Here is a 14721-nt window from a genome sequence, read left to right as displayed (position 1 = left end):
ACATATAGCTCTATGGAAACAGCTGAAGATCATCATTAACATGTCACCCACTCACATTTACTGCCGGCTGCAGGGTCTTCCAGAAGTCTAATCATCAGTGTGTTCACCCATCCTTTGAGCAGTGTACAAGTATACCTAAAAACAAAAATGAACACTGTGAGTAGACTGAGGAGAGTCATTCCCTGAACTGTGTGTGAATTGCCTAATCTGCACACTGCACACAGGATGGGAAAACTCACTGATGATGATGATGATGATGATTAGACTTCTACAGTGTGTGACATGTTGTTAGTGACAATTATCCAGTGTTTTCATGTGTGGGAGCTGCATGACTGATTTGATCTGAATGTGACTATACCACCTTTTAGCAGGGAGCCTATACTCCGGTATATCAAATTTTCTCCATCCCTGCTCTGGCCGCCAGCATCTTGTGGTCAAATGTGCCGGACTGGGTAAGGGGTGGGTTACAGAGGTATGCTGATTGGCTAAGGAGGCGGCGGGCCAACTCATCAACAGTCACTCCCTCTTACTCAGATGAGCAGTACTTTCAATGGTTACGCTGGTTGGCAGCACTGGTCTGTGCCTTTCCCTCCAGCAGCTGGAGGGAGAGGGGGAGAAACTGGCTTTCAGCAGCTGCAGAGAGCTGCAAAAGACATCGGTCTGCAGTTGCTTTCCCCCCTGCTGTCTGGGACCCCCTGTGTGCCCGGGCCCCCTACAGGACCAATGGTACCCCCCTATTGGCAGCCCTGATAGCTAGCTTAAGAAAGTATTAACAGGCTTTAGCAAGGAATGCCTTCCCAAACACAAAGGATTTACACACTGCTGTGACTGATCCATGGTTCCCCAACTGTTGAAAGCAGAGTGTGAGGCCACCCAGTGACCAATCACAGAGGGAGATCACTTTCTGCATAGGAAAACATGCCCCCCACCATGCTCAGCACTTTTGATCTGGAGGTATTGCAGTCATATGACTGCAGGAAAAAAGCTCTCCAAAATTATATTTGACAGGCTTTTATTATAATAAATGTAACATTTTTATGTATATATGATCCTCTAGAATATATCCTGTGTCTTAGTTTCATAAACTTTACAAATGCTTTAAGTCAGGTTTAATAAGGCATTAAGCATGCAGTAAAAATAACATTTCCTGTAATGCACATGCTCCCAGTGCACTGAAAATGATGGAGCATTTTATTTTTATTTTACTGCAGAGGTGTTTGTATTAATTACTCATTTTTGTACCTATTATTCAAAGTTTTTCATGTTGCAAATGTTATAAACTTATTGGTTTAACTTACAGGTGTCACTGCTGAAATGCAGAATCTGGTTCAACGTCGTATTTATCCTTTTCTGCTCATGGTGGTTATTTTGATGGGAATATTGTCTTTTCAGATACGACAGTTTAAGCGCCTTTATGAACACATAAAAAATGACAAGTAAGTAATTATTCTATTTACCAGCATAGCATACACCCACACAAAGTCTAGGAGGATAGACAGCACCAGCAGGCAAAAATAGCCATCTGTGCATGCTGCTAGGTGTATTACCAAGAATAAATGGACAAAATACAATGCACAAGTAAGTTTAACATATTGTTCCATAAGAGAATACAGCAATTTCAGGCATCCGTGCCCTTTTTAATTAACCTTCTCTATTCATTAATAAATGGTGATGTGTTAAGGTCCTAAAAAGCTTCCATATATACAGCACGTGATACAAAGAGGTGCAGCCACTTACATACATATTCATAGCAAATTCTTGCTGATAAAATAGGGGATTCTTAGTTTTCATAAATGTTCAAGCTGGCCAACTGCAGAGCAAGCCAGCTCATACATGTATTGCAATATATGGAAACTAAGAATCCTCCTTTTTGTAAGCAAGAGTGTGTTATGAATAGTATTCCAGCTAATTGGTACCTGAACACACATCTCCATTTTCACTGCATAACGCAGGTTAACAATTAAAAAGGGCAGGGATGCCTGAAGTTGCTGTATTCTCTGATCTAACAATAAGGCCCTGTTCACACTGGCATTAAAAACAGAGTTTGAGGCACATTTTTAATGCTACTCAAATACCTCATAAAGCAGTCTGCTATTGATAATTGATAATGCTATGTTGAATATTGCTATTGATAATATAGACAGCACACAGAGCTGTTCACATTATCAAAACATGAAGGGTTTTTGTTGTGTTGCTGTGCTTCAAAATTGAAGCTACATGTTGAGTTTGAAAGGAGTTAAAGCATCTTAACTCCTTCCATTTGAATCTTTGGTAACGAGCCATAAACGCACTAGCATGCTCTTGCGGTGGGGTTCCCGTGCTCACAACAGACAAACAAATAGTCATCTGGGATGCGTTTTTAATGCAGGTCAAATGCGCACAGGGTATTTGGGGGGCTTTTTTAACATGCGTTAAACAAATCATATTAACACTATAGTTTGTTTAGCATCAGTATTATGAGCAAGTGTGAAAAGTCATGTTTACTATGCTGTAACCACTTGTATCGTATATATACTGTGTGTGTACCCACACATACACGCAAAACTCCTGCAGTCCTAATAAATTGCCACCTTTATTCAATCACAAATAGAAGCAAAGCTACAGTATCTGCTTACATGTGTCAGACTAAAAAGTCTGTGCCAGTAAAGGTTACATTAACAAATATATTCATTTTATTAATGCATTGTGATCATATCTGTTTTTGTAATACAGAAAAGTTATTCGGGTTCAGTGCTTATATCCTGGGTACTGCCATCATCCCTCTATGAAATGTAGAACAAAGGAGTTCCCCTCTGGGTGGGACTTTAGAGGCAGAAACCAGGACTTGAGTTATTTGAGTAATATATTTATTAGTACAATTGACACGTGTTATATACAAACTGGTATAAATAATAATATGGCATAAGACATGTAACAAAACCACATGGAAAGTTAAATAGACACAAAAGAAAGCTTTCCATGTGGTTTTGTTACATGTCTTATGCCATATTATTATTTATACCAGTTTGTATATAACACGTGTCAATTGTACTAATAAATATATTACTCAAATAACTCAAGTCCTGGTTTCTGCCTCTAAAGTCCCACCCAGAGGGGAACTCCTTCTACATGTTTTTGTAATACGCACCACATGAAAACATGTTTCATTTATTCATAAATGATCTAGAGGAGGGGATATCGAGTAAAATCTCAGTATTTGCGAATGATACTAAACTAAGCAGGCCAATATCTTCTGGGCAGGATGTGGAAACCTTACAAGCGGACCTGAACAAAATTATGGGGTGGGCAACTACATGGCAGATGAGGTTTAATGTTGAAAAATGTAAAGTAATGCACCTGTGTGCCAGAAACCAGAAAGCAAGCTACTCACTAGGGGGGGAACCTTTGGGTGAGTCTAGGATGGAAAAGGACCTGGGGGTACTGGACTGGTAGACAACAGGCTTGGCAGTGGCATGCAATGCCAAGCCAACAGAATACTGGGATGTATAAAAAAGGGGATTCACTCCAGAAATAAAGAGATTATTCTCCCACTCTACAAGGCTCTGGTCCGGCCACATCTGGAGTATGCTGTCCAGTTCTGGGAACCGGTCCTCGGGAAGGATGTGCTGGAACTGGAGAAAGTCCAGAGAAGGGCAACAAAAATAATTAGGGGAATGGAGGGCATCAGCTATGAGGAAAGACTACAAGCACTGAACTTATTATCTCTGGAGAAGAGACGATTGATATTGATTGATTGATTGATTGATATTGACTGAATATGATATCAATGTACAAATATTGTACTGGCAACCCTAGCATATGGAAAAACCTATTCAGAGAAAGGAAATACAATAAGACATGTGGCCACTCACTAAAACTAGAGGAAAGGCGGATAACCTTAAAATACGCAGGGGGTTCTTCACTGTGAGAGCAGTAAGGATGTGGAATTCTCTTCCGCAAACAGTGGTATCAGCAGGGAGCATTGATATTTTCAAAAAACTATTAGATGGGCACCTTAAAGACCACAACATAGAGGGGTATACAATGTACGGTTAACAGCAAACACACACACATCATAAGTTGAACTGGATGGACTGGTGTCTTTTTTCAACCTCACTAACTATTTAACTATGTAACCATGTAAGATATTCAATATACCAGAACCAACAAAGCTTAAAGTAGTAAACCCAAAACCAAAATTGTTTTTTCTCCATCATTCATTGAAGAAAGCAGTCCTCTGATGCATATCAGTAGGGATATACCATCCGCCTACAGGAGTAGGACACTAGGCAGAAAAATGTCTGGCTAAGCTATGGGCAGTCCCTGTGGGTATACCCTCTGTCTTCCTGCATAGGATGTCAGTTTTAATCTGCCTAGTCAGGAGTGAGGATCTAGTTCCTTGCTGGAATCTTTGGTCTTGGCATAAAAGTATTTTTTTATGTAGATTTGTTTTTAGCTAGCCTTTTTCTCCAGAATTTTTTCCTGTGAGATCTTCAAGCAACTATGCCGGATCTGGGCGATGGGCTGTATAATCTAGATCCAGTGGTCACCCCAGCTGGCCAGCGAGCACATGCAGGCCTTAGCTCCACGCTGGTTCGGCCACGACATAGTCCCACTGGACGGGGACTGGACCCGCGAGTTAAACGTCTTGCCAGGTCGCACACGGCAGGGTCTAGGCCTATGTCTCAGCGTTCCTATTTGGCCGACAGCCCCCCTACTTCGGCAGGGAGGGGTCCTGTCAGGAGATCGCTCCCGCCTGTGATCCTGGTACGATGAGTAAACATTCCCCCCCCCCCTCTTCCCTGGCATATTTTGGGGTGGACACATGGGGGGCCGGGGGGTGTGCCGTCCGCGGCTCTAGGGCGATCGTGCGGGGGGGTCCTCGGTGGGTTTCTCCAGCTGGATGGTGTTAGGAGGGCTGGCGGGGGGTCCCCCTGTAGGGCTTGGTTACTGCACTGGCCTGCCATTTTCTTGTAGCCTCGTCTGCTTCTATGATGGCGGCCATCTTGGTACATCCCTTTTCGGACATTTTGCAGTGGAGTCTCTGCTGTGCAGGCTGGTGGGTGTACCTGGAGTTGTTTTTTGGTGGGAGGAGCCTCTCCCTTCACCCCGGGCCGCTTCCTGGCTCACTCCTTTTTGCTGAGCAGCTGCTGACACGTGCAGACCTTCCTAATCCGATTGCTGCTATCTGAGGACAATGAGTTCTGGGGGCATAATCTCTCTCTGCGGGGGTTTTTCAGCATGTTCCTGACCTCCAGGGGGGGCGCTGTAGCGCTGTGGGACTTTTTCTGTCATTTTTTTCAAAGTTTTCTGGTGGGTTCTACTAGTGCTGTTCCTCTAGGCCTGCGTACAAGGCCCCCTCGGCCTGAAGGTGCACCCGTGACTGGGTTGGGGGAACGCCCTTGGCAGTTCTCAGACTTGTGGCTGGCCCGGATCCCAGACAGGTGGGTCCGGGATGTCGTGCGGTCCGGATACAAGATCGAGTTTCGATCCGTACCTCCGGTCAGGTTTTTCCCTTTCAATGTCCGCCTGTTCCCGGATCGCTTGCGGGCGCTCTATGGGGCAGTGCAAGACCTGCTACAGCAAGGAGTGATGGTGTCGGTTCCGCGCGCGGAACGCTTTCACGGGTTTTATACCGACCTGTTCACGATTCCCAAGAAGTAGTGCAAGGTGCGTCCGATCCTGGACCTAAAGGCACTGAATGTGTTTGTGTACACTCAAAAGTTCAAGATATACACTATTCGCACGGTGGTGGCCTCCCTACATCAGGGGAATTTCCTTGCTTTCATAGACATCAAGGATGCCTACCTTCACATACCAATCTGTGCCACTCACCAACGGTTTCTCCGTTTTACCGTGGGAGAGGATCACTATCGGTTTGTGGCGTTACCCTGTGGTCTCGTCTCCGCTCTCCGGGTCTTCACAAAGGTGTTGGCCCCAGTCCTGGCACTGTTATGGTAGTGGGGGATATCGGTCCTGGGTTACCTGGACAATCTGATATTCCATGCGGAGTGCCCTGCATTGCTGACAGCAAACTTGGCGGTCACCATGAGAACTCTGGAGGAGTTCGGGTGGATTTTGAATCTTCAGAAGTCGTTTCTGACCCCTGTCATGAGACTGGTCTGTCTGGGCCTGACTTTGGACTCATCCTCAGCCAGGGTGTTTCTTCCCCCGGAAAAACTCAAGAAGCTCCAGTCAGCGGTTCAGCTGTTGATGTCCTCCTTCGAGGCGGTCCCATTCGCTCAGTTTCACACAAGGGTTCTTCACAGGGAAATTCTTCTCAAGTGAAACAAACACCCGAATTCTCTGGACCTTCGGATTTGGGTAAGCCACAGGACCAAGGAGTCCCTGATCTGTTGGCTTCGGGTGGATGCCCGCTCTTCTGTTGTAAGCTCACTGGGATGTTCCTCCTCAGCAGAAAAATCTTTTAAATCCTCCAGCAGTCTCTGGAATTGCTGAAAGTCCAGGGCATGGGCTGGTGGCACTTGGGCCCAGTGGCAACACTTTGGCAGGTGACTTATCCATACCATCCTCCGATGAAAAGTCAATTACATCTGTGATCCGTGGTTTGGGAATGAAGATGGCTTCCTCTTCTCCCATACCTTTATCCAGTGGCTGGACAGACACATTCCTCCATCCAAGCTTGTCCTGTGAAGAAACAGGTTCATCCAGGTCAGTCAGCACTTGCTGCATTCGCCATAAGACCTCCGTATCCAGGTCCGTGGGTGCAGGTGAGCAAAGCACACTACTACTGTGCCATATTGTCGATTCTTCAGTCAGGATTTCTGGACTGTCAGCTGGTTCTTCTGGATATTCCCAGGCAAGGGGAGCCCAGCCCTGGCACTGAGCGGAGTCCAGCAGCCGTCTGTAGGCGATCTCCAGCTCCCATTCCTTAACGGCCAGAAACTACACATCTTCCAGTGCCCAGAGCACTTCCAAGATGTAAAGAATCCTTTCTCTGTAATCCATAATTTCCTCTAACTGCTACTCCAAATCGCTCCCAAAGTTAGGGTTCCCTGACAGCTTCTCGCACAACAGTCTCCGGCCGCCGTAGCCAAAGCCTTCCGCTGGTCTGTCATCCGCTATCCAAGGGCATGTTTGGGATACATGCCACCGAAGGGCTCTATAGCTCTCTTCCAACCGCATCTCTGCCCAGACCAGCCTGCTTAATTCAGCTGTCTGCTCCTTGTGCGGTGTATCTTCCAAAAACAGCTCCCGCAATCCATACTGCAACCAGTACCTTTTCTGGATGGGGGGGGGAGGATTTCTCCTTGGTGGCGCTGCTCAGGAGCTAGTGTTTCCTTACAGAAATCCAAGCGCACAGAATCATGCCATCCTAGCAGAACCTGGTATGACACTGGTCCCCTGTGATGTATCTGCATCTCTTGCAACCTCCGTACGAATTCCTCTTCCATGGTGGCTGATATCTGTACCTCTCCTCTTATGGGGACGCCGCACGAGTGTTAGCTTGCTCGATAACATTACTGGTGTCTCAGAGAGCTGCTTCTCCTCGCACTAGGACGCCATCCCACCAATGTAACGGATCATCCGGCACCTTCGTTGACGGATGCTCCTAGTGCTTCCCAAGGGCTCCAAGCACTCCACCAGACACCATAACTGCCTCAGACCCCACGAACTGCCGCAGCTAGGTTTCCCTGGATGACCAGCTCTTTCCCCAGAGAGTGAAGCAGGAACAAGCTCTTACACAAGCTCTTACAAGAGCTTAGTGATTATCCAAGGGTGTATGAAGAGCATAGAAATCCCTTGTATCCGATTCCCCCAATAAGAGACGAGACTCTAGATTGAGGGTGAAGTATAACTCTTTATTGAACAAGAAACCGACTTTCTCTGTCGCTCATTGACAGACGTAGTCCTCGTTGATTCAACACACTCGGGTTATGCTGCCCTCTACAGGAGTAGGACTAGACAGGAAAGAAAACGTTCTGGCCACACCCTAGGGGCAGTCCCAGAGGGTATATCCTCTCACTTCCTGCTCTAGCAAATCAGTTTTTCTCTGTCTAGTTAGGAGTAAGGACCTAGATACCTTGCTGGGATCTTCGGTCCTGGCAGGATTTTTTTCTTAGAAAAGATTTTTTAGACAGCTTTTTTTCTCCAGTGTTCCTGTGAGATCTTCAAGCAAGAAAGCTGAACTGGGCGACGGGCTGGATGTTGAGATCCAGTGGTCACCCCAGTTCAGCCTACGAGCGCGCGCAGGCCATAGCTCCGCTCTGGGTCGGCCGCGACATAGTCCCACTGGACGGGGACTGACCCTGCGAGTTAAACGTCTCGCCGAAACGCCTAAGACCATGAGTCACGGCGTCCGTACTGGTCGACAGCCCTCCCACCTTGGTGGAGAGGGGTACTGTCAGGAGTTGGCGCCCGCCTGGTTCCGGTATGGTGAGTAGTATGTTCCCCCTTTCCCCCTGACGGGTCTTGTGGTGAACGCGGGCCCCTCGCTGTAATGGTAAGGATGGGTCTTCCCTCTATCCTATAACATGTCACAGATCCCCCTGTTTGAGTGTGATTTTTGTGAACAAAAAGCCAGGAGGCTTGGTTTGGGAGCTGACAATCTAATTGCAAAGATGTTAAAATGATGAAGTCAGTGGCAGTACTAGAACTTTACTGTGATAGTATAAAGTATCCTACCTGTCAGAAGCCACAGGGCGATGTCTAGATATGTATACTGCATTCCAGATCATTCCTCCAGCTAAGCAGATGCCTCCCGACGGCCATGGACCGCATACGGCCCGCCAGGGTCCGGTACCGCCGACCACGCTGACCACCATGAGGGTGAAGGGTTGTGAGGCCGAGATCCTTCTGCAGACATGCCGCTATTCTGTGCAGGCCGCCACCATTGTCTGGTAGTTTGCACGAGGCCGCCATTTTGGCGTAGCCTCGTGTCTCCAGCATGGGGGCGGCCATGTTTGAGGTGACTCAAACACCTCGTGGAGCTAGGGGAGGCGCCGGAAGGCGTGCAGAGGGGCGGAGCCGCCTCCTTTCTTCCCGGGAAGACTTCCTGTCTGTTCTAGACAATGCTGAAACAAGTTGCATTTTGAAACTCTGAGCAGTAAGTGGTGAGCTTTGGGGTCTATCTCTCTCTCGCTCTATAGGGGTCCCTAAGCAGGCAACACTGAGGGGCTTTGTGGCGCTGGGGGTCTGAAAAAAAAAAAAAAGTTTTATTTCTTTTTGGCAAATTGATTTTTCCGAGCAGTATCTGGAATTATCATGGACCCTGCCACACAGGTACCCCCACCGGTTTCCCTCGGGGGGGCTGCGGGACCCGCCAGTGCACAGAGTATGGATGCATTCACAGCAGTTTTGAAGTCTTTGGTGGCTCGGGTGGAGACGGCCTGTCAGGAACGGGGGTCAAGAAAGCGACCCCCGCCTACCCCTATATCGTCTGAGACTTCAGATTCAGATGCTGAGATGGTTATTGCAGCTGCAGGCCCCTCTGCAGGGGCTATCTCAGGTAAGGTTCCCTCAGACAGTGAGGAGAACGTTCATGCTTCCGCCATAAATCAGGAAGAAGCATTGGTGGACGCACTAGTTGTGCGGTTCGGGAAACCTTAAGACTTGAGGTTTTTTCCGGCAGAGGCAAATAAAAAGGAATTTCCCTTTGGTACTAGCAGACCCACCAGGACGGTGAAGGTTTTTTCTTTACCCAAGTGTTTGGGTAAAAAGATTAAAGAGGTATGGGATCATTCTAAGCGTACCTTTACTAGTTCCAAGCGCATTACTAGATGCTATCCGTTTGAGGAATCCCTCATTAAGAAATGGACGGTATCACCAGTGGTGGATCCACCTATTTCCAGACTGAATAAAGCCGCGGTTTTTTTCAGTGGAGGACGCTTCGTCCTTTAAGAATTCGGTGGATCGGAAGGTAGAAGCGGAGTCCCGCACTATCTTTCCCTGATAGGATCAGCCTTTAGACCAGTTATTGTCATTTGATCTAGTTCTCAGACATTTACGGAATGGGCAAGATTGGTGCGCCAGGACCTGAAGGGGAAAGGTATCCCCCAGGCAACATCTGTTTTGATGGAACAGATTATATAAAGACTACAGGTTGTCTGTGACGCAGCCTTGGATGCTACCCCGCTATTAGGGCATGCATCTATGTCAGCGGTAATCCTCAGACGTGTGCTGTGGTTAAAATGCTGGGTCAGCGTAAGTACTACAGGGAGCGGTAGTTACCGTTCCCTGAACAGATCATTTTCTTTACCTTTTCCAAAGATTAGCATCAGTTCCCCACAAGAATCGGATCCGGTTGAACGGACAGACCAAGGAGCCTCTAGCCGGGTGACTTCGGTCTCTAATGTTTAACCAGGAGAAATCACCACTCGTGATAGGAATCAGGTGTCTAAAGAATGTGTGGGAACAGAGAACGATCAGACTTTGTCGGATTGCCAGGGCCAGATAGCTCTAGGGCAGCCTGGTTCGGATCCACTCAGGCAATATCAGGGTGATGACGTAGTCATTCGCCAAGGATTTCACCATCTGTGCCTTCTTCACAGCATCCCGAAGGCGCGGAGATTGGTAACGCGCGCCCACGATGCTTCAGTGGACGCAGCAGATGCGCTGAACGGCCTGTAAAGGCAGTGTCAGCTATTAAAGGGATTCCCTCATCTCAGATTGCTGCTGAGATTTCTCCGCAGGATGGAGATGGAGGGAACTCCAGTTGTCCTGGAAATTCTAGGCTAGCCTCGTCAAGCCGGTCCGGCCGACTTGGACATGCTAGTCGCGAACGTTCCTTGGGAACTTCTTCTCAAGGAGTGTCTGCGGTCTCAGGGACCGATCTTCCATTGTGCTTTACAATCGCTGGGTTTAATGGCCTGGCCATTGAGACCCAGGTACTGAAGGACAGAGGGTTGTCAGCTTCAGTTATTCCTACGCTAATTAAAGCAGGGAAAGCGACTTCCAGCAAGGTCTATGATCGCACATGGAAGACGTATTTCGCGTGGTGCGAATCTTTAGAAATTCCTCCACGTACCTATTCGGTGACCCGAATATTGGCCTTTCTGCGAAAGGGGGTTGAGCAGAAACTAGCCTTGAGCACCATCAAGGGTCAGGTTTCAGCATTAGCAATCTTCTTTCAGAAGCCTTTGGCTATTAAGTCCTTGGTGCGGAATTTCATCCAGGGGGTGCGGCACCTGGCTCCACCAGTCTGCGCGCCCTTATCGCCCTGGGATTTTAATTTGGTTGTCGGTTCTGAAGAAACCTCCTTTTGAAAGCATCAGGGAGATTCCCTTGTTTACTTTATTCCAGAAGGTGGCCTTCTTGGTGGCTATTACTTCTGCACACAGGGTGTCAGAACTGGCTGCATTGTCAGACCAGTCTCCATATTTAGTGATTCAGAGGGATAAGGTAGTTCTTCATCCTGGCTGTGCGACTGAGTGTTGTGCGTCTGACCGGGCTGTGCGACTGAGTGTTGTGCGTCTGACCGGGCTGTGCGACTGAGTGTTGTGCGTCTGACCGGGCTGTGCGACTCAGTGTTGTGCGTCTGACCGGGCTGTGCGACTCAGTGTTGTGCGTCTGACCGGGCTGTGCGACTCAGTGTTGTGCGTCTGACCGGGCTGTGCGACTCAGTGTTGTGAGTCTGACCCGGCTGTGCGACTGAGTGTTGTGCGTCTGACCGGGCTGTGCGACTCGGTGTTGTGCGTCTGACCGGGCTGTGCGACTCGGTGTTGTGCGTCTGACCGGGCTGTGCGACTCGGTGTTGTGCGTCTGACCGGGCTGTGCGACTCGGTGTTGTGCGTCTGACCGGGCTGTGCGACTGAGTGTTGTGCGTCTGACCGGGCTGTGCCACTGAGTGTTGTGCGTCTGACCGGGCTGTGCGACTGAGTGTTGTGCGTCTGACCGGGCTGTGCGACTGAGTGTTGTGCGTCTGACCGGGCTGTGCGACTGAGTGTTGTGCATCTGACCGGGCTGTGCGACTGAGTGTTGTGCGTCTGACCGGGCTGTGCGACTCAGTGTTGTGCGTCTGACAGGGCTGTGCGATTCAGTGTTGTGCGTCTGACCGGGCTGTGCGACTGAATGTTGTGCGTCTGACCGCGCTGTGCGACTTAGTGTTGTGCGTCTGACCGGGCTGTGCGACTTAGTGTTGTGCGTCTGACCGGGCTGTGCGACTCAGCGTTGTGCGTCTGACCGGGCTGTGAGATTGTGAGTGTTGGGTGACTGACCGGTGTCAAGTGAGTGAAGCGGAATACCAGAGGGTGAGAAGGTAGCGTTAGGAAGCCAGGAAATAGCCACATAGGATAGACTTAAATCGCTGAATCCCCATTAGATTAGATAGTAGGTACAATGCCCGGCGGGTGTGGAGATGCGACTCGGTGTACATCTTGTGATATGTATGCGTTCCTCGGTCATGCGATCGAGGGCGAATACAAATGCGCAAAATGTAAGCACGTTGCTTCCCTGGAAGCTCAGGTCCTGAATCTAGGGAAGCAGCTGGCAACACTGAGACGAATGTCCATACCGGAGGAGAGCCAGGATTGTACCAATCAGGTGCAGACAGGGGCCTGCACAGAGGTGGGCGGAGTATCGGAGGTGCAGGCATCAGAGCAGAGCAGAGGGGTGACAGTTAGGAGGGGTAGAAGGGGACAAGGCAAGGAGGCTGATCCTGGGCTGGAGCACCCCAATAGATACGCCCCGTTGTGTGATGTTGGGGAAACCAGTCAGGGACCAGCATTGCTGGAGCAGAGCGACGCCCCTAGCTGCCAGGGGAAAAACTCCTCCAGTGAGGCCGGGAGAAAGGGAAAGGAAAGACAGGTGCTGGTGGTAGGGGACTCAATTATTAGAAGGACAGATAGTGTAATCTGTGACAAAGACCGTGTGCGCCGAACAGTCTGTTTGCCGGGCGCTCGGGTTCGGGACATCGCGGATCGGGTGAACAGATTATTGGGTGGGGCTGGGGAAGACCCAGCTGTCATGGTACACGTGGGTACCAATGACATAGGCAGAGCAAGACGGAGAGTCCTAAACGATTTCAGGGACTTAGGCGCTAAGTTGAGGACTAGGACCTCCAAGGTAGTATTTTCCGAAATACTACCTGTACCTCGAGCCACACCAGAGAGGCAGCGGGAGATTAGGGAAGTTAACGAGTGGCTGAGGAGCTGGTGTAGTAAGGAGGGTTTCGGGTTCCTGGAGAACTGGGCCGACTTCTCAGTCGGTCACCGGCTCTTTGGTAGGGACGGATTGCACCTAAATGGGGTGGGTGCAGCCGTACTGGGTGCGAGGATGGCCAAAAAGTTAGAGGGGCTTTTAAACTAGGGAATGGGGGGAGGGTACAGATGTAGAATTAGCCAGTGGAAAGCAAGTTTCAGAGGGCAGAAATGGGGGCATTAGCGGTAGGGTGTTCGGAGCTCCTATACCCAGGGTGGGTACGGGGAAAAATCAAGAGAGCAGCCTAAAAACATCAAAATTACGAGGCTTATATACCAATGCCAGAAGCCTGGCCAACAAGATGGGAGAGCTGGAGCTGCTGATGTTTGAGGAGGACTTAGATTTTGTGGGGATAACTGAGACTTGGTTTGACAGCTCTCATGACTGGATGGCGACCATCCAGGGGTATTCCCTTTATCGCAGAGATAGAGAGGGTAAAAAAGGGGGAGGGGTATGTTTGTATATTAAGAACAGTATACAGGTAAATATGAGGGATGATATTAATAATGGAGCTATGGACGAGGCAGAATCCCTATGGGTAGAGCTTCAAAGGAAAGGCACGGTGGGGAAGGTAATATTGGGCGTATGCTATAGGCCCCCAAACCAGAGGGAGGAGGGTGAGGTGGACCTCATGTTACAGATAGGATTGGTAGCAAGGATGGGAAATGTCATTATAATGGGGGACTTTAATTATCCTGATATAGACTGGGCATAAGGAACCGCGCATTCAGCCAAGGCTCGGCAGTTCCTAAATGTTTTGCAGGACAATTTCATGGGTCAGATGGTGAATGCACCGACAAGAAACAATGCGGTACTTGACCTACTGATTACCAACAATAAAGACCTGCTCACGGATATAGAACTACGGGACAACTTAGGGAACAGTGACCATAGGTCAATTGGTTTCAGTATTAATTACAGTAATAGGAAACACAAGGGTAATATAAGGACACTGAATTTCAAAAGAGCCAATTTCCCTAAACTGCGCTCGCTGCTAGAAAATATCAAATGGGATAGAACCCTGGGAACAAAGAACACGGAGGAAAAATGGGAGTGCTTCAAGAGCATACTTAACAAGGGGGTGGGCCAGTGCATTCCACAGGGAAATAAATTTAAAAGAGCAAAACTAAACCCTGGGTGGCTAAACTCCAACATAAAAATGTATATTAGAGCTAAAGAAAAGGCCTTCAAAAAATACAAGACTGAGGGGTCATTGGCAGCATTTAAGCACTACAAAGAGTGTAATAAGAAATGTAAAGACGAAATCAGGGCGGCTAAAATAGAACACGAGAGACATATAGCGGAGGAGAGTAAAAAGAACCCCAAGAAGTTCTTTAAGTATATAAACAGTAAGAAAGCGAGGCCAGAGCACATTGGCCCCATAAAAGATGATAAAGGAAAAATGGCCACTGAGGACAGAGAAAAGGCGGAAGTGTTAAATAATTTCTTTTCTTCAGTCTTCACAAAGGAATCGGGGGGCTACACGAACCCCGCTTGTAAGGCCGAACTAAATAATACACCTCAGGAAGTGCCGCCATGGCTAACAGAGGATAGACTTAGAGCTAAACTAGAGAAACTTAACAT

General features: G+C 48.4%; 1 protein-coding gene across 3 annotated transcripts in view; it reads left to right on the top strand.

Moving 5' to 3' along the window:
• The window catches only part of MARCHF6 (membrane associated ring-CH-type finger 6), a 1229180-nt gene that overhangs the window by 1197243 nt on the left and 17216 nt on the right, over positions 1 to 14721 (top strand). For all 3 annotated transcript variants that reach the window (XM_082259541.1, XM_082259540.1, XM_082259539.1), the window contains one exon: positions 1301 to 1436. In XM_082259541.1, coding sequence (XP_082115667.1) covers positions 1301 to 1436 — 136 coding nt within the window. The remainder of the gene's footprint in view (positions 1 to 1300; positions 1437 to 14721) is intronic.

This window comes from Pelophylax lessonae (genome assembly GCF_965119305.1).
Source record: "Pelophylax lessonae genome assembly, chromosome: 5".
Lineage (NCBI taxonomy): Eukaryota > Metazoa > Chordata > Amphibia > Anura > Ranidae > Pelophylax > Pelophylax lessonae.
The sequence above is the reverse complement of the archived record's forward strand: the minus strand, read 5'-3'. Positions and strand labels throughout refer to the sequence as shown.